The sequence below is a fragment of the Lampetra planeri genome, chromosome 26 (assembly GCF_965212315.1).
Source record: "Lampetra planeri chromosome 26, kcLamPlan1.2.h2, whole genome shotgun sequence".
Lineage (NCBI taxonomy): Eukaryota > Metazoa > Chordata > Hyperoartia > Petromyzontiformes > Petromyzontidae > Lampetra > Lampetra planeri.
This window is the reverse complement of record NC_136132.1, coordinates 4574919-4594247: the sequence shown is the minus strand read 5'-3', so window position 1 is coordinate 4594247 and position 19329 is coordinate 4574919. Positions and strand designations below refer to the sequence as shown.

The window sequence follows — 19329 nt, the reverse complement described above, 5'->3', positions numbered from 1 at the left end:
GCTTAAATATTTGATAATGGTGGCATCTGATTTTTAAATCCTTTATATTAAGTTGACTTGCTTGCGCGCTTACGACCGTGCAAATCTTTCGGTCGTTTTTTAACCTACTTCCCGTGATTCAATCGAGCTGACATTTTGCACACAGACTCGTTGTGCGTGACAATTTATTTTCGTGAAAATATTTTCCGTAACTTTACACCTTTTAGGAAAAAAAAAATTATATTTCATTACCAATTGCTTAATGGTGGCAGGCAATCATCTGACCCATAGGTGGCAGCCATCTCAAGCCAGAGGACTAGAGGACTCTAGCCGCCACGCATATAAAGGATTTATAGTGAAAAACTTTGTTTTTACGGGTTAATTTTTTACACACCTCGCTTCCAATCTGGACCTGTCCTTACCTGGGAGGTCGCTCATTCCCCCCTACTGCCCCCCCCCATAGTCTGGAATGCCATACTCCAGCCACCCGTGCCGTTGGCTTCCTCTCGTTATTCAAGTTCAGGCTCTCAAGACCCTCCTTTCCCCCCTTCTGCCCATGACTGCGTTGTGTCTCTCTATACAAATGACGCCCACTATTTCTGTAAATATCTTGAGATGCATTTGCATTTAGATGCTATATAAATCCACATTCTAATCATCGCTGGAGATTTAACTCGTATACATTCGTGCAATGACCTGTCAGATTCTCTCACTCATCTACTTTACAGTCATTCCTTGAACCCATAGATCGCTCGCAACTGGCTTCGTCTCCCACTCATTTCCCATGGCCATACGCTCGACCTTGTCATCTCCAATACTAAATCCATCACACTCATCTTCAAGTCTCTCGACACCTTCAGTGATCATCGCCTCTTACATTTCTCCTTTTATTTTCACGGACTTCTCGCTTTTCCGGTCCCATTTCCCCTTCGCGCTCCGCTCACATGTCTATCTTCTTTAATGATCCGCTCTCACTCTATCTATTAATCCAATTTCTGTGGCTCAACGGGCTCACCCCCAGCCCCCTGTTAATTCGCAACAACAACAAAAAATCGCCTGCCACATGCTGGCAACTATGTGGAATAACTCTCGTTTATAATTTAAATCACCAGCCTGGGAAGGTACACCTAAACTCTTACCAGGTAGCCTTGGCAGAGACCAAATCAGACAACTGTTCTACCCTGATAACTCCTGGCTATGGACTCCATAAATTGTTCAGCGTTGTAACGACCAACTGGCATCCGCAAGAACCTGGCTTATTCCACAACTGTCAGCTGTCACGTGTGAAGTACTCCTGAAAAGGTTGAAGATTATAATAAGGAATGTCATTTTGGCTTCTGGATCTGCTTCTTCTGTTGTGTGTCCCATCCTACCACCTCTTCTCGACATCCCTGTACCAGTCCAACAAAATATATCGCTGGCACCATCTCAAACTTTACAAAGGTTGTCTTCCGTGCTCACTGCTTACGCAACCATAGTTAAGCCTCATCACCAGGGCCTTTTACCAATGAGGTCCATGGAATCCTCGCGGGGTGATTGGGACCCGTGTTATCGAGTCCCAGGGCATCCGTGAGAGATTTGGGCCCATTTGCCAACGAATCTCGGTGTCAGTGGGAAGCTCGGCCTCTATCAGAGACGAGGGATATCCCCCCCCATCCCCCAGATACTTACGTATTTTGTTGCAATTAGTCAAGTAATTTAAATGTTGCTCACTAAAGTAATTGATTTCTTAATCAGATTGCCCACCTATAGTATTGATATCTTCCTGCATTTAGATGCTGTGTACATTTAAGTGGTGTTTTTTCAGTCCGTTTGTATTACACTGCAAGGTCCACCTCACATTGCAGATGTTTTTTTCTCCTCGTAATTAGTCATCTGAAATAGGAATAGGATTGTCGCCATGATATTTAACACACGTATTCAGAAAGTAAATGTTCCTTTTTACAGATTAAATGAAAATAAAATATTAAGATGTATTCAGGCTAGAGATACTTTAAGAAGTGGATTAACCTTCATGAAGGCCCGTTGGCCAAATTGTCAAATTTCTTTACACACACGCTTATACAAACACACATTTAACAGCTCCGACAAAAAACCTCTTTACCTGTTTATATTTTTTTCAAGAAAAATGCTGGATCGGAAAAAAATACACCTCGTGAACCAGAAACAAATTCATAACCCTGGAAAAATTGAGCAGTGATGTTTCATTTATAAAAAAAAGTATTAAAACACAGTGCCCAGTTTTTTTCATTTAACCTCCGAAGGTGGTGATGTGAAGAAGAAAACAGGTTTTGAGCGGCGCGCCGTGTTAAGAGTGGAACGAGAGGGCTGGGTAAGGTGCCTGGAAGAGAAAGGGTCCTAGGGTGACGGTTAGCTTGGCAATACCTTGCCCGCTATTATTCCGTCCGCCACTACTGATGTATCGTGTCTCATTACCCGCGCCGCTCCGAAACGTTTCGCTGGGACGCACACGCGCTCACGCTTGGACACCTGCTCCGGCCGTTTGTAAATAACTTGTCAGCAAGATATTGTAAGAGTTCCGCGGGGACGAAGTGAAAGAAAAATAAAGTGTCTGAAGTATTAATGCCGACTTAAGCCGTATCTACATATAAAGTTGAAAAATGTTTCGATTAAACGAAATGTGTTGCAATCATGTTAATTCATTGTGGTGCGCATATTTTATCATATCAAAGATGCAAAACATGTTTTAGGAACATGTGTGTGTGTGTGTTCGAATGAATGATACGTTTTGGCCTACGAGTCTTGAATTTTAATGACATTTGCCTTGAACGTGAAAACCAGTGATTTGTTTTCTTTGTATCAATCTCTCAATGCGTACATATACTCTTAATCTGTCAAAAAATGTGCTTGCGCGTATACGTAACGGTTAAACAAAGTGCCGCACATTGAGATGCACGGTCATGCCAGCCCATGACGGCACCGTAAATCAGGGGAAGGTCTCACGGTGAGCGTGCCTGTGTGTGTGTGCGTGCGCAGTGTCCGTTTATGAGCCCATTAAGTCTGCGGACTTGCCTCGTGCGGACACCGAGGCACACTGGGACAAGCTGGACCGACACTACAGGGCAGGTAAATGCAAAGACGGACGGTCCAAGATGCTCCATTGGCAAGATGCGGTGCAGTGTAACGGCATGGGCGCCCAGTCACACTTGGCTGAGAAGACAACGTATCATACGTAGCACCTTGGTGTGATCCGTTGGATGGACACTTTGATAAAGTCGCATCAGCCTTGTTGGACGGTGCAGTGAATGATGCCTTTAAAATATTAAAAACGTGGAAAACAATCTCGACTTGATAACATGTAACTGTAAAGTAAATTTTTTGGAAGTTAAATAATGAATTGTGTGCAACCAGTTAACATGGCTGTCTATTGCACATTCAAACTAGGCCAAGCCCTTTAAGTCCTTTGAAATGGATATAATGTGAAAAACTTTAATTTGTTAAACTTAAATGAAAAGTTAAATAATCATATGCGTAAATGTGCTATGAATAGCACTTAAAACAATTATTAAATAGTATAGTCTATAATTTTTATCTACCGCACGTAACAATGTCCAGATGTTCCATGACTTGTCTCCGGTAAGTTAAACGTACCGCGACTGCTGAACTGCACCGCACGATGGATTGTATTACAGTCAAAGGGTGAATTGGTGTTGGTAGATGACCCGTGTCTCAAAGGTTAATGCGATAAATGTTGAGAAATATTAAAATAAGTCTGCTCTTTAGTGGTTACAAAAATACACACAAAACTCATAAACACCACATGTTTTATGCTGTTAGTTTCCAACGCGAGTTTATTTTGCAGTTCAGAAGTTTTCCATCATTTAGCAACATTCAGCCACTAAGATAATTGATGGTCATTCAATTGCCAGAGTTTTAGTGATATGCAGCAAAAATTATGCGGAGCCAAGAATGTGAAAAGCTATTTTAAAACGCATTGCTGCAGATGCTTGCCCAACTGAATTTCATGTCGCTGAAAAAACTTGGTTTTTAAATTATGAATCGTAATAAGACAGTGTAACATGATTATAGTTGCAACATTGCTAATTTTGCACGGTTTCATTTGCAGATTTAATATTAAAATCTAACTGAGCAAGGGATTATTTATGATCGTCATCATATTGCAAATAGAGGGATCTTTTTTTCAGCCCGTACCGTACGCCTTCGCCTTGTTCAGAGAATAATGAATCAAGTCATGCAGAGCCATGAGTGAGAATATTCTGACTTCATAAATGAGCTTTAAAATGAAGTCATCTGGATCCGTGTTGCAACCTCGAGTTGTATTTGGAACTGATGATTGAACGAGATCATTGCATAGCGAGTGAGGCACCAGGAGTTGAACGTGATGTTCTGTTTTCACCAAAAATACCTATAACCCGCCTACTGCCGATTTAATAAAGTCATGCAGGACCGCAAACAATTACAACTTGAGTAAAAAAAAAGCAACTAACATTCTATGAAATTAAATGGAGGCATTCTGCATCAGTGGCTCGTAAACGTGCACGTTTTATTGGATGCGTTTAATCTTTTAGCTCTTCCGATTTACGAATCCTTAGTTAATTGCATAAGAATTATATCGCGCATTTCAGCGAACAAAATAAAACCATCCTTCATCCTAGCTCTACACGTTCCTTTAGGAGCACCAATGAACACCGGTGCAACGCACGAGGGGGGGGGGGGGCCATGTAACAAGCTCCTCACCTGCCTTTGTCTCTCCACTGCTGAGTGTTACGCACTGTGTCACCCATTCGAGAGTTAGTCCACCTCCGAGAAGTCTAGGACAGGTGCATACACCTCTTGCCACTGATGTTAACCGTCGAGGGGAGTTGAACTCGGATTACTTGATTGGTATCGTAGCGCTCTATCCACTGCACCACAAAGACAACGCTGTGCCTTATAGCCGTATCAGACTTTGGAGGCAAGTGCTGTTCGTACTGTGAAGACCGGCACGGCACACGAGGGGGTGGGGTGGCCAGCACCACGCCCGACCGCCTTTGTCTCCCCATATAATTTGTCACGAGTGTTGACAGTGAGCGGGAATCGAACTTGGGTCACCAGGTTCGTAGCACGGCACGCTAACCTCTGCACTACCACTCCCCGTTGTCACACACGCACTTGCGTGTAAACACAGTCTTACGCAATCTTAAAAGTGCTGTTAGCGAGCATCTAAAAAGGCCAGTAGTACTCGTAGACTGATACTCATAAATGTGAATGATATTTTCGTGGGTAAACAGTGTTGCTCATGCTCGCACAAAGTATCTTCATTACAATTCTAAATATATTCCAGATGCATAAAACCTATTTCTTTAGTGACGACAATACATTTTGCGATTGTTCTGCTGGTAATATTTCACGAACATCAGCTTCGTTTTTACCATCGTAAAAACGGGGTTACATGGAGCACATATCCGATTGAATTGGACGCTTGTGACCCAACTGTCATGTGAAAAGCACAATGCCCATTGTTCAAATGACTTGAACTTCTCCGATTGTTCATTGCACGTGATTAAATGGCATGTTTATCCTCACAAAGATAAGTGCGGAAGGACCACATTGACTCATTTTTATTAATTAAAAACAGTTGACGGCTTAGGCTTTGAAATTATCAGAACTTTGATCAAAAAGTAGAAATTGGTCCTCCGTATGAAGCTAAATGAGACTTGTTGTGGCGTTTGCAGAGTGTGTGGTGACATTGGGTCGGGTGTGGCAAACGAATTTCGTGTGTTTGGCAGTGGAAGACGATAAATCATTCAATTAACTGTCTCTCACGCCTGACATGAGCGCCCCAGAACAAATATCCACAGGGTGGATCACGTTTGCAGCGCGCACACCACGAAAACATTGAGTGAGCCGGAATCCTACTCCCCCTCAATAAGTCATAGCAGTGATCAGGACGACCCCCCCCCCCTCTCCTCCCACCTCCCCCCACAGCATGATGCAATCGGTAACACAATACAATTCAGATTCATGTAGCGCCTAAGTGGTTTGCTGTTGTGATGCAATGGTCAGCACGCTAGGGTCGGGATTGAACGCACGACGGTTGACATCTCGCCTTCATGGCCCCACACTTTCACTAACCCTCAGTGTCAAGTGCGGTGAAGTATGATCAAACAACAACAACCGCCATTCGCCGCTAAGTGGCGGTGACGTCACCACGACGCTTGTGCCAGGCCATGTGCACCTTGAGGCCACGTGAAGTGTTGAACGCCCGCTGGCAGGAGGTCACGGGTAGACCCAGCAGGTGCCACGGGTCGACTGACTGAGATGACCGAGATGACTTGCTGATGCACCACCTGTGCCCCCTATTGTGCCAACTTGCTATGCTTTAGCCACCCGGCGCTCCGCTCGTTGTTGTGAGCGTCGCTCCTCCGCCCTCCGTTGTTGCTGGAGGGCAACTGCCTCCAACTGCCCAGTAGCGTCCTTCACGAGCCTCCTCCACAGAGGCCGATCTTGACACCGCTGGTACCAGTCATCGGCAAGTCCACTCAGCTCCACGTCCTCCTGTACCACATCACTCCATCTCTTCTCTAGCCCGTGCCGCGCCCGTTTAGCCCCCTCGATCCAGCCGAACAAAGCTGTTTAGGCATGGGGTGGCTGGGCATGCGGGCTCCATGACCCAGCCAACGCAGCCTTGCCTGCCGGAGATCAAACAACACCCCCCCCCACACACGGACCTGTGTGATCAGGCCTTCATCCAGCAGTGGATTGATTTGAGAGCTGTAAGCGATTATTGTTTTACTTTAAAAAACGTGAAACCGAAACCGTTTTTGTTCATTTGCACGTGGCCAGTCCCGTTCCACATCACGCGTTACTGAAACGCGTAAGCCAACTGAAATAGGTGCCGGGAACAAAACATTTGTGTTGGCGTCACGCTACCCTGGCGCTTGACAAAATTGTCTCGCCCTGTTTATCCTTGAGCAGGTCATGGCCCTGCCTGATGAGAGACTTGAAATCATTCATTTGCTCCATTTCTTATCTACAGCAATTAATCTGAACTCATTGATCCGGTCGGGCTGCGGGTGCCGAGTGAGAGTTTTGTGAATTCGGTGATCTTCAACGTTCTGTGTGTTGTCTAGCACGAGGAGCTGCATGCCCATTCGATGCATGCTGCACTTCTGTGCTCCCCACGTCTACGCTTTTGGATTTCTATGCAGAGCACGTATTTCACACTGGACATAGGGAACTATTGGGATGCGTCCGAGAGGACGTCCTCATGAGGAGATGGAGCGATGAAATCCGCTCGCGTGCAGGTGCTCGGCGGGATTGTTACATCACGAAACCGCGATGACCAGATGAGGCTTTCAACAACGAATGGCTAATGATTTATGATATAAACTAAAACTAAACTAACCCCAATCTGAGTTTACCAGGTAAGGCCCCTAAGCTGTATAGCTCTTTTTCAGAAGCGACCTGGCCACAAACGATTTCTCAATGAAATAGCTCATCACGTGGAAATTTATAGCAACCAAATGTTCGCTAAACGCGTGACCCCCTGTATACAAGGCGAGGTTGTCAACATCTCGCCACCGTGGCGCTGTTTATTCGCAACAGAAATATGAGCAGAGGAACCCTCGCGAAAAACCAGACGGCTCTCACTTTCCACGCTTGCAGCCTGCCGCTGTGTTCACGTGCAGAGGTGAATGGAGTTAATAAACGGCGTTGACCTCCACGAGACGTTGACACCCCCGCTGGGCCGGGCTAGTCACGTGGGGAATAACCCCCCAGCCTGCTGTAACGTTGAAGCAACCTCACACGTCAGAACGTGCAATGCATCAAACTGAAAGCTTAGGGTATTTACAGGTTCATGGACCGTGAGACCAGTTCAAATGCGTCTTTTCTCAATAGTCTGCCCTTAAATGCAAATCCAGTTAAGTGAGGACTCTTACTAGTTGCTGTTAATGATTGACTTTTTGTTGGATATGCAAATTTTAATTGATACTTTGAAGAGCTGTTTAATCCATTGAGTCGGTGCTTAGCAACTAAATGAAATCACTTCCCGCCCCCAGCCCCCTGAGCATAGAAGACTGATTTTGACTGGAGTGTAATCGTTTTGAAAGCACGCACAGAGATATATTGAACAGTGCATCAAAATACTCTACTCCCCGTTGGAGCCCTTAACCTTCACAATACCGGGTGCTTCAAAAAAATGTTCACACTTATATGGGACTTTCGTTTTTAATGGAAAAGAACGAATAATTACACTGTAACATGATAACAAATTTCGATTTAAAGCTTTCGTGACTGCAGGGATTCATATTCTTGGTTCTTTCGGTAAAGTCACGTAGAAGGGAAATAATACAATAATAAAAATATTAAACAATAAAATTATCACGACGTTTCGACTGCAACACAAGCAATCATCATCACACATATTTTTATTATTTTATTATTTCCCTTCTACGTGACTTTACCGAAGAACCAATAATATGATAACAAATGTAATGTTAATAGCTTCAAAAAGTAAAAGAGTCTCTACTTGTTCGCCATCATTGTCAACGCGTAGCCTGGAATCTTCTCCAGGTGGTCTCCAGAGCCCGAAGGCACATTTCTTGTGGTGTTGTTGCAAATTCTCAGAAGTGTTAACATTGTTTTGAAGCACCCTGTACAAGGCTTCTTTATTTTTTTGGCCTGCTCTAAAAAAAAACCCAGCACATCGACATATAACACGGCACGAATGTTCAAACGTTTTCAGAGAAGCATGGAGGGGGGGTGATAGGGGGTTGGCGGTGGGGGTGTATGCTTTTGATTAGACCGAGAGACGGAGGAAGAAGAACAACAACACATGGATTAGAGAAGATACGAGAGTTCAGAGGACGCGTTATAAGACGGGGTGATGCCCGATGGTCGGGAATAATGATGGGAGTAGTGGCGGCCAAGGGAAGGAACGCAACTGAGAGAAAGCCCTTCACGAGAGATGGAGCGTCTAAATCGGCTCGTGCTCAAACGCTTGACGTATTGTTGCAGCCTTATTTTTGTTCTGCATTTTAAAAGGCAACTGACAAAAAAAGTTGTACGGTACCATTACGACTGTTGCATTATCATGTTAAGCAAGTAGTGCGTGGATCCGTGAAACACAATTATGTCAGGGTAACAGACACAACTCTTAGAGCTCTAATGGCAATGGGAGCCGTACTATGCAGCCAACTTGTTAGATCCTAAATAATTTCTGAAAAGTTTAATGAAGCTGATTATTTTAATTAAGTCTTTTCAGATGTATTACAATTCAGCTATATATATAAAAGGGAAATGTGTGAGTATGTGTGTCTGTTCAAAATGTTTAGCGTACTTCCCGACATGGAACAAACTTGAAATTTGCCATGTGGGTACTTTCCAGACTGTACACCATGCAAACATTATTAAAATAGACTTTGGTATATTTTTTTTGTGGGGGGGGGCGCAGTGATGCATATTTTTTGCACGGCAAGTGAGCTGTGACATCACATCTGTCATGTGACCCGCGCATGTGGAAGCGTAACGCAGTGTCGTGTAGCGGTTAGCGCGCTGCGCTACGAACTCGGCGACCCAAGTTCGATTCCCGCTCACGGCCAACAGCAGTGACGATTATTTCAACCGGTCCTGGGCCTCCCCTAGGTCGACTCAGCCTCAAACGAGTAACTGGTGTGGTGTGTGAACATCGCCACTGGGGGGGACAAAGGCGGCCGGGCGTGGTGAATCCAAGCCCCGGGCGAAGCCGGGTAGTCAAGCTAGTTTGGTATTAGCCAAGCACACGAGGTCATGATTGTATTCATTTTTACAGCAGCCACCCATTCGTTTTCATAACTCATGCAAAGTACTGTGTCGTTTTTTTCTGTTGTAGATGAGCTGCTCAATCACTTTGATTACATTTATTCTTCATCCTGTACTTGAACTCCTGAGGGCAATGGGACTTTCCCCAAGACTGACTGCAGAGGTTTGCACATTACTTCATTGAATATATTTCAAGCCGAGGTTAAGAGATCTTATCTATAATTATCGACAATGAGCAGTTTTGCATTCATGAACGTTTTCATGGACTCATTTGGAACCTCCGACTTACCCAATCACAAAAATCACCCAGGCTTGATTCCAATTAAGGGGTTATCTGAAAAAACAAATTTGAGGCTTTTAGAACCCATTCTCAATGTGCAGTGCCTTTGAGAAATATCCGTTTATGGGAGACGGGGTCAGATGATGTTCTGCGCGATGTGTACGTTACAAATCCTTCAACTCTTTGTGGGATCGCACCTGCAATTAGCACTGTTGGCCTATGTACGGCGCAAAAGAAGTTCACACGTACATGCGACAAGGCCATTTCACATGATGCGCCGTGCAGCATCAGCCAACGGCAAAGTCATCGGTTCCCATTACTTCGTAGCGCGATCATCGAATTAGTATTTACTGCATGGCTGATTAAACATTCTACACCTGTGCGTAACTAAATAAATGAAATGTGAATGAATGAGTGGTTAAGTAGGCTAATGCATAAATGCAAATTGGCGAGAGAGGAAAAAAAAACCAGAGCAAAGTGCGGTGTTTTTTGTGAAATGCCCGACACGCATAAGAATGACAGTAACAGCATTTTTGCAATGCGTGTCAAATCTTAACAGCGTTTGTATGAAGAAAAAAACACTTGCCACCGTGCATTGAGTTAGGGAGGCATTAAAGCACTATATGCAATATCCCACGATTACAAAGGTTGATTTAACCCAAGCGTGATGAAACACCACGTGAGTTTGTGTGTTTGGAGTGACGATACATCTCCCTTTTGCTCGATTTAGCTGCTTCCCATCCATAGTCTTTATAGATAGACACGTGATGGACGGTGCATCGAATAGACGCTTGCAGTGTATTCTTACGCTCGCAAAGCGTGCGTCCAATCGCGCGTTTGAGAATCTTAATATTTGCGATTTAAACACATTTGCAAATGTTCCGATTATAGGCTAGGGGAGCTGACAAAGGTGTCCATATGAGGCAAAATAAATGAGAATCGATACCACCAGGAGTAGCGCATTTTAACGAGAACCGATTGTTGAATCGAATCGTGATCACAAATTGTTACATTTCACCAACTTGCTGGTCACGTGAGTCGTCATGTGACGACTTGTTTACAAACAACTTCTCTGCACCTGCCGTCAGGGAGCGATGTGTCTGTGTTCATCGATCCCATGGGCTCCTTCCTTGGAGGGTCCCAGTGTCTAAACGACACAACAAGTCACATTTTTGGATTTTTAACACGTTTGGTTGTGACCACATCTCAAGACTCGATGCAAAGTACAGGCAAAATAAGGTAATTTGAAGAAGAGATTTTATTGAAGATTTTATTTCATATTTTTATTATATGAATCTATGTTGAACTTCTTTTGCACTGTATGTTGCCAACTGCACTAATATGAGGTGCCGGCGAAAGACAACAAACTATGAACACAACAGGGACTTCCTAAAGAATAGAGTTTTCAATTTTTTTAAGGGCAAAGCGATGGGGTGAAGCGTGTGTGAGTGTAAGAGGACAGAGAGACAGACAGTCAGCAATAGCCAGATGGAAAATCGGGACATCTTTGAGTGCGGACTTGAACAGGAGGAGGTAATTTGGCAGTGCATGTGGCCAGAGGGAGGCAGTTCAAGAAACTGGGGGCAGCATCAGCAGGTGAGGAGGAGTTGACCACCAAGAGAGGCGTGCACGCATAAGCACCTGGATTCTGCATGCGTAGACATTGAACTTCTTTCGCACTGCACGTAGCCAACCTTGCCAAATTGTAGGTTCTGGCAGGAGGTGCCGCGGTGATGTCATCGTCGGAAGGATGGAACCCAAATAAGAATGATCTCTCGTAGATGAATACCAAGGCTGCATGTGTGCACTGGGCTGTCCGACACGAGTATGAAGGTTGTTAATGAGAAGTCAAAATAATAATTTACTACGGCGATTGCTGAGGAGCATCATGATAGTTTGTCGCGGTGCCACTGCGTTTGATTGCAATGTCAGTGCAGAGATATCACTAGAAGGCTCTCATAACACGGGTTTGTTTTTCTTATATAATACATCTGGAAACGTGTCGGACAACCTGGCACTCAGCCGAGGTGCATTTTTAAAGATGAAAGCAATTTTACTTTTTGAGTTGCGCTACCCTTTAATGGGACATTGCTGTTTGTGTCTTTAGTAAATTAAAAAGACAGAGCGAGAGAGGGCCTGTCGCATCATTATAAACTCAATTAATTGGAACATTTTAAGACTGCAAATATATTTCGTAACTTTTTGAAGAAATCCAAAAATATGACAATCATTTCACCTACAAACACGCATCGCCTTCCAACGCAAGATTTATTTTTCATGAGGAGCTTTTTTTTTTTATTTCTTCTTACAGAAATCAGGGACCCGGTCCTGTCAGAGTTTATGTGAAGAACACATTTCAACATTGATCTGTCTCCTGTCTCATCTTCGCTCAACAGTGGCAATGGCTAACACCTTGTGCGGTGTTTTATTTCACTTGAAAGAGGACACCGGGAATATTTGACAAAGGCAAATTGATGAGGTGTTGAATAGTTTATTCCCTGATTTGAATAGTTATTTGAAGTTATTTTAACGTGTACTCTCTTCAGAGTGGGTCAGGAAAGGCTTGGCTTTTTTTTTTATTACGGTATTCTTTTTACATGCGCCCTCCCTGTATTGGGTTGGTATCGTCAGACCGAATTTTTTATCCTGCAGGAATCCGATGAGCTATGAAGATGTTTTTCACAGATGTCCAGTCGAGACGAGTCGGCAAGATGCACTTAAATACCCACACGTTTAATGAATTAACATAATGTTCATTTGAAACATTTACTGTAGGTAATTTCTTCAGTCAATCAACAATAAATATCCTCTATATGCATATTTGGACGCAAAATTAAAGGATTGTGTACTCTCTGGTTCTTTCGGTAAAGTCACGTAGATCGAAAAAATAATTTTAAAAAATGTATCTACGTAATTTTACCAAAGTATGGATTCCTGCAGTCACGAAAGCTTAAAATCAAGATTGAAGGATTGTGGTTTAAAATGCAAAAAAAAATCAATTACCAAACGGGTACCAAAATCTATTTTTTTAAATAAAGCAGGAAGATTTTTTAAATGACAAATAGTTTTACAATGTACGCGGTATAGTGCTTTTATATTTTGTGCTATAAATGCTCAACAGTGATATTGTGTGACGTAGTATGATATCAACAATGAACATGCTTTGGTGGGCTTGCTGTAGGCGTCCACACGACTTGCCATTAAATTACATAACAGATCTACTGAAGGCAAGAGATCATATGCAGAGGATAGCATAATGACGAACTTGCACAGGCAACTGTACAAAGGCTACATTGGTTACGTGATTAGTCAAAGGAACTTAGTTGTATGTGAAAGTATATTTCAAAGGAATACATTTAATACATATTTTGCACACAAACCACACATTTTCTATTGCAGCACAGCGTGTGTAAGTTCGCAACTCTCTGTGATCACATTACAGTGGAGCAGCGTGTGCTTACTGCGTACTGCATGGGTTCTGTAACGCTTTCCAAGGTGCGGTTTTTCCTCGGTCGGTTTTAAATTTCCTTAATGAATGCATTACCGCCCGCTCCCGACGTGTATCAGACACACGGGGCATTAACGAAGAAGGTGGAACAAAACTGGGATGCGTAAAAAGTCGTTCGTAGGTGAGCACGTCAAAACGTTACACGCGCATTTGTCGACGAGATTATATGTAAAATTAAAACACATTCCTGCGGAGGGAGCTGGTAGGAACGTTGGGTTGCTCGGTCAATGGCCAGGTTCAACGGCGGCGTGGTGTATTCCGCAAATTTGCCCGACTGTGAGGACGGGCACAGGCCGGCGTGAGTAGGTTAAACGTTGAGTTTTATAAGGGCACCACGGGGTGACCAGCCCCTCCCCATCTAGCCCCACCCCTCCCACCCTCCACCCAGCCCCACCCTCCCCACCCTCCCCACCCAGCCCCTCCCCACCTTCCCCACCCTCCCCACCCAGCCCCTCCCCACCCAGCCCCTCCCCACCCTCCCCTCCCCACCCAGCCCCTCCCCACCCTCCCCTCCCCACTCAGCTTCACCCCCACCCTCCCCACCCAGCCCCTCCCCACCCAGCCCCTCCCCACCCAGCCCCTCCCCACCCAGCCCCTCCCTGCACGATGGACATAATAATCCCCTGTGGGCTGGTGTAACCAGGAGGTTCCTACCAGTATGAATTCAAAAAAGTGCGTCGTGCTAATTACGTTTCCGACCGTGCCCGGTGAATCTTTGATCTGAATTAGGAAGGATGTTAACTGCAACGTTAACAATGGGATGAGGTTAATCTAATCATCGTTGCCTGATTGGACGACGATATATTTCGAGATCCCCTTTTGAACTTTTACATTGTGTTCTTTACTGTTTGGCGGAGCACGGTGACATTCAAGAAATCACTAAATCAAACTTTTTTGTGTGTACGGCTATTGTAAAACCGGCCTTCTGTAATCCGCAATGATTTTGTGTCATTCTCTTCACAGGAGATTAATAAATTGTGTCAGATTATAGTAATTTCCGAATTTTTTTTTCATCCATGCCAATGTGAGTATATGTTTAAATACTCATATATTGGATGAAAGCATCTTAAAATAAAAATAATGTAGGCACCTTCGCGAAAAAGGGTTCTTCGGCTCCATGTAGCTTTCCTGGATAAATAAGTATATATTTTTTAAAATAGGGACCTATAATCCATGGTGCACCGTGGGAGTTAATCATGTAATCCTTGAAATTTTGCGCCGGCGATGCTTCGCAAATTTTAGTAGGAAAGAGCCGTGCGACTTCGTTAAGCTGTGTTGAAGTCGTGGATTCTACGGGAGTGCAACTCCATTCGTGAAAATTCCACTGATCATCGGGGAAAATATGTTCTAAAACGGAAATAGGGCCGATATACTACCTGGGTCTATTTAGGAGGATTTTTTTTTTTTAATCGCTATTTAAGTCTGAAAAATGCAAACATCCTTTACTACCCGACAGCTCACTTCAGCATAGCTCGTCTGCATGATAAACTCAAAATCAAATCATTTGGCTACGAACCTCTCGGTGTGTCCCCTTGCAGCCGTTTGTCTCTCTGTAGTTCTGCTTCTCTCTGCAGCTCCACTTGCTATCTGCATTCTGGGAATTATCGGAATATGGAGTATTGAAGTTCTGCTGTATATTAGCACTGCAAGAACATGCGTGTTTCGTTCAAATGTCAACATTGCAACTTGGTTTATCTTTAAATGCGTAATGTGAAAACGTGTTCATTATAATTGGCTTCAAAATAATGAAGGCAACATTAGATGACACGTTTTAGCATGTATCCTGTGTTTTTGAACCTCTTCTTTTTATCTGTGGACTGTTAGCGCGTGTGTGTGTGTTACGCTGTATGTGAGAGTGATGGTGTGTGTAGTCGCTTGTGTGGTGCTGGCCACCCATCTACTCGTGTACCTTGCCGGCATTCATCGGTGCTCGCAAACAGCACTTTCTCCAAAAGTCTGTTAAGGCTACAAGGTGGGGGGGGGGGCGGTCGTTGTTATTGTAGCTTGTTCCACTGCGTTGGGATTCTGTTGACCTGAATTTGGTATTATGCCTTGAATCTCACGAGAAATCGATATTTAATCGTGGCCTGGACCTCTCCTAGGTTGACTTGACCTGAAATATTTGCTCGGTACGATTGCGTGAACCTCTGTAAATGGGGGGGGGGGGGGAGAGACAGAGCCGTCTTGGAGCGGTGCTTACAGAGCGCATTCCTGCGGAGTGAATTTCGGTCCTAAATAGATGCTCACTAACAACACTTTCTCACTAACAGTCAATAAGGTTAAAAGTGGGGGGGGGGAAGTGGGGGGACTTTTTTTCATTGTGCAGTCTATAACGTGCTTAATTTAAGTCGGTAGCATTGGCATAGGGAACGGCATTTATTCCGTCGGCAGATCGAGAATCCCAGTTGATATGCGAGCGTGCGCTGCAACACTCTAAATGGAGAGAGGGCACTCGTCAATAACGCCAATGGTAGCGAGACCCCAAATCCATGCTAATAAAGTAGACTCTGGCGAGCTTTGTTTGGATCATACGATGTAAAAAAAAAATGGGCTACAAATATACTGGATTAAAAAAAAAACTCCCTTAATTTTTTGGCTCACGAACAAAAGCCGGAGAGAAATTTCTACAAACAAATTAAATGATTTCTCGGGAACACAAAGTGTTGCCAAAACGTTGCACTCAGTTTTCCTCTTGATGCAATGCCTTTTCGCATTACCGCGACCCATTGTGATGTGCGGACTGCTGCAGGCTCTTGCTTGTGCGTCACATGACATCATCCGAGGTTTCGCTCACATCCTTCAATGTCGGAACATGCAGCGATGGCCATTTCACATTAAAACACTGTCGCGTCCAATCAATTTCACGCCGAGGCTGTAAATTTTAAATCTTACCAATTACTTACGAACCACTAACGGGGATTTGATTGATGTTTGCACGATATCAAAATCGCACACGGTGATTCGTGTTATTTTAAATTGGAACTCGTCGGTGGTTAACTTTTAGGGGTGCTGCAGTGGTGAGATGTTAACTACCTTGCCTGGTACGCAGGAGGGCATGGGTTCGATCCCGAGCCTGACACCTGTATATTTGGAGTTTGCATGTTCTCCCCATGATCGCGTGTCCTTTTTCTCTGGGTCCTCCGGTTTTTTCCTGCACATTTAGAAACATGCATTTAGAGTATTTGGCTCATATGAATTCTCCTCCGATCAGCCACTTCGTTGTGACCAGGTCGCTTCTGAAAAAGAGATATACAGCTCAGTGGGCCTTACCTGTTAAAATAGAAAAAAATATTTCAGTTGAAATAGGTTTAACAATTCATTTGTCGTGGTTGCTTCAGCACACTTGTTTTTCACGATTATTGAAACGTAAATTTCGATTTCAAGCTTTCGTGACTGCAGGGATTCATCTTCTTGGTTCTTTCGGTAAAGTCACGTAGAAGGGAAGGGAAAAATATAATAAATAAATATATAAATACATTTTAACATAATAAAATAATTCTCACGACGTTTCGGCCACAACGCAAGCACAACGCAAGCAGCCGTCCTCACCTGAGGACGGCTGCTTGCGTTGTGGCCGAAACGTCGTGAGAATTATTTTATTATGTTTTATTTGTATTATTTTATTACTTCCCTTCTACGTGACTTTACCGAAAGAACCAAGAAGATATTGAAACGTATTTACGTTAATGTGAAAATAATTCGATGGCTTTTTCACAGTGAGCCCTCTCGAATAGCAACAAACGTTGTGCAGTGCAGCCATGCATCGGTTTACGTTCATAAACTGTGGGAGAAGCAATTGAGATTCACTAAAGAGTCGTTAAAGATTGTTCATTAACTTTGTACACTGTTGAAGTGTTCGCAATTGAATAGCGAGGCCACACTGTATTGCACTAATTTGTTTGTAATTGTGTGTTTTTTATTTTGTTGTTTTTTTTATCTTGATAAAACGGGAAGGGGCAAAGGAATTCGGCAGACAAAAGCCCGAGGTGCCAATTTGTTTGCAATTGTTCAATGTTAATTATATCTGCGCGAAGTTAGGTGGGTTTTTTTTTCTCGCTGTGCTCTCTTACGTTTGATCCTGCGTTTGAAATTTCTAAGAACTGCAGGAGGTTCTCATTGCATACTACCTGTTATATAAAAAAAATCCCACTCGTATAATTTAAAAAGTTTTGTAACAGAAAATGTTTTTGCTATAGCAGTGGTGCCAAATTAGATTATGAGTATTAATGTGGATATGTATTACACTCTAGTGAGTGGGGCCATGTTCGAGTACCGATTACCAACTCTCGCAGTGTTCACAAACGTTGTAAAACATTTTATTTCGTTTGCATCATTATGACGAGGCTGCCTCAGTTGCATGAATATAACAATGCTGTTGGCGTATAAAGAACTGTAGATTAAGGTATGCAAGTTACAATATTTAAGAATGCTTTTGGTGTCTCCGCGAATGAACAATGAGAGTGACTTACTGGCGTTTACATCTCTATTCCAATTATAGTTGAAGATTCTGGCTACCAGTTATAGTTGAAGATTCTGACCTGTCTTCTTTTCAGTTGACTTGGCGATACGATATACCTAGGGTTATCGATACGATATACCTAGGGTTATCGATACGCTATACCTAGGGTTATTGATACACTATACCCAGGGTTATTGATATGCTATATCTAGGGTTATTGATACGCTATCCTTTAGGGTTTTTCATACGCTATACCTAGAGTTATTGATACAATATACCTAAGGTTATCGATATGCTCTCCCTAGGGTTATTGATATGCTATACCTAGGGTTATTGATATGCTATACCTAGGGTTATCAATACGCTATACCCAGGGTTATTGATACGCTATACCCAGGGTTATTGATATGCTATATCTAGGGTTATTGATACGCTATCTTTTAGGGTTTTTCATACGCTATACCTAGAGTTATTGATACAATATACCTAAGGTTATCGATATGCTCTCCCTAGGGTTATTGATATGCTATACCTAGGGTTATTGATACGCCATATCTAGGGTCATTGATATGCTATACCTAGGGTTATTGATACGCTATACTAAGGGTTATTGATATGCTATACCTAGGGTTATTGATATGCTATACCAAGGGTTATTGATATGCTATACCTAGAGTTATTGACACGCTATATCAAGGGTTATTGGTACGCTATACCTAGGGTTATTGATATGCTATACCTAGCGTTATTGATACGCAATACCTAGGGTCATTGATATGCTATACCTAGGGTTATTGATACACTATACCTAAGGTTATGTCCAGAACAGTATGCAATATTTGTCTTCGTGCAAATGGAGGTCCTATTTTTAGGGGCAGTTCCAAATTGTTTCTCGCTGATCAGGCCACTCCAGAGAAATCCGGAGTGTCACTACACTTCACCACCACAAACAACGTGTTTGCCAACTAACTGCAGTGCAGATATTTTGCGTGTGGGCAGACAAACTTAAATAAGGATATCATCGGACCAATGTTATCGAGAGCCCCACCACACATTGCCATCACTCCCTTCTGCGAGACCGCACGTGTGTTGCAATGTTGGCAACCTACATCACAGGTACGTTCTCCCACAATAACTTGATGATCTTCCTGACGCTTCACGTGTTTTGGGTGCCCCAATCAAATACCTGTTCCAGTAGCCTGTACTTGGATATCCTGTGCATATGCTCCACACATCCGTGACTTCTCTCTCCAATTACATCTGCGACATGTTCTTGCCAAGCTCATATTCTGAACTTTCAAGTTGCTCGGGACGGCGATGGCGGCGGTCGAACGATAT

General features: G+C 43.4%; 1 protein-coding gene across 4 annotated transcripts in view; it reads left to right on the top strand.

The window, feature by feature from the left end:
• Positions 1–19329, top strand: part of PHKB (phosphorylase kinase regulatory subunit beta) — a 204201-nt gene that overhangs the window by 14453 nt on the left and 170419 nt on the right. For 3 of the 4 annotated variants that reach the window (XM_078606541.1, XM_078606538.1, XM_078606539.1), the window contains one exon: positions 2977–3066. The exons of the other annotated variant lie outside the window; for it this stretch is intronic. In XM_078606541.1, the coding sequence (XP_078462667.1) occupies positions 2977–3066 (90 nt within the window). The remainder of the gene's footprint in view (positions 1–2976; positions 3067–19329) is intronic. 4 annotated transcript variants of the gene reach the window in all.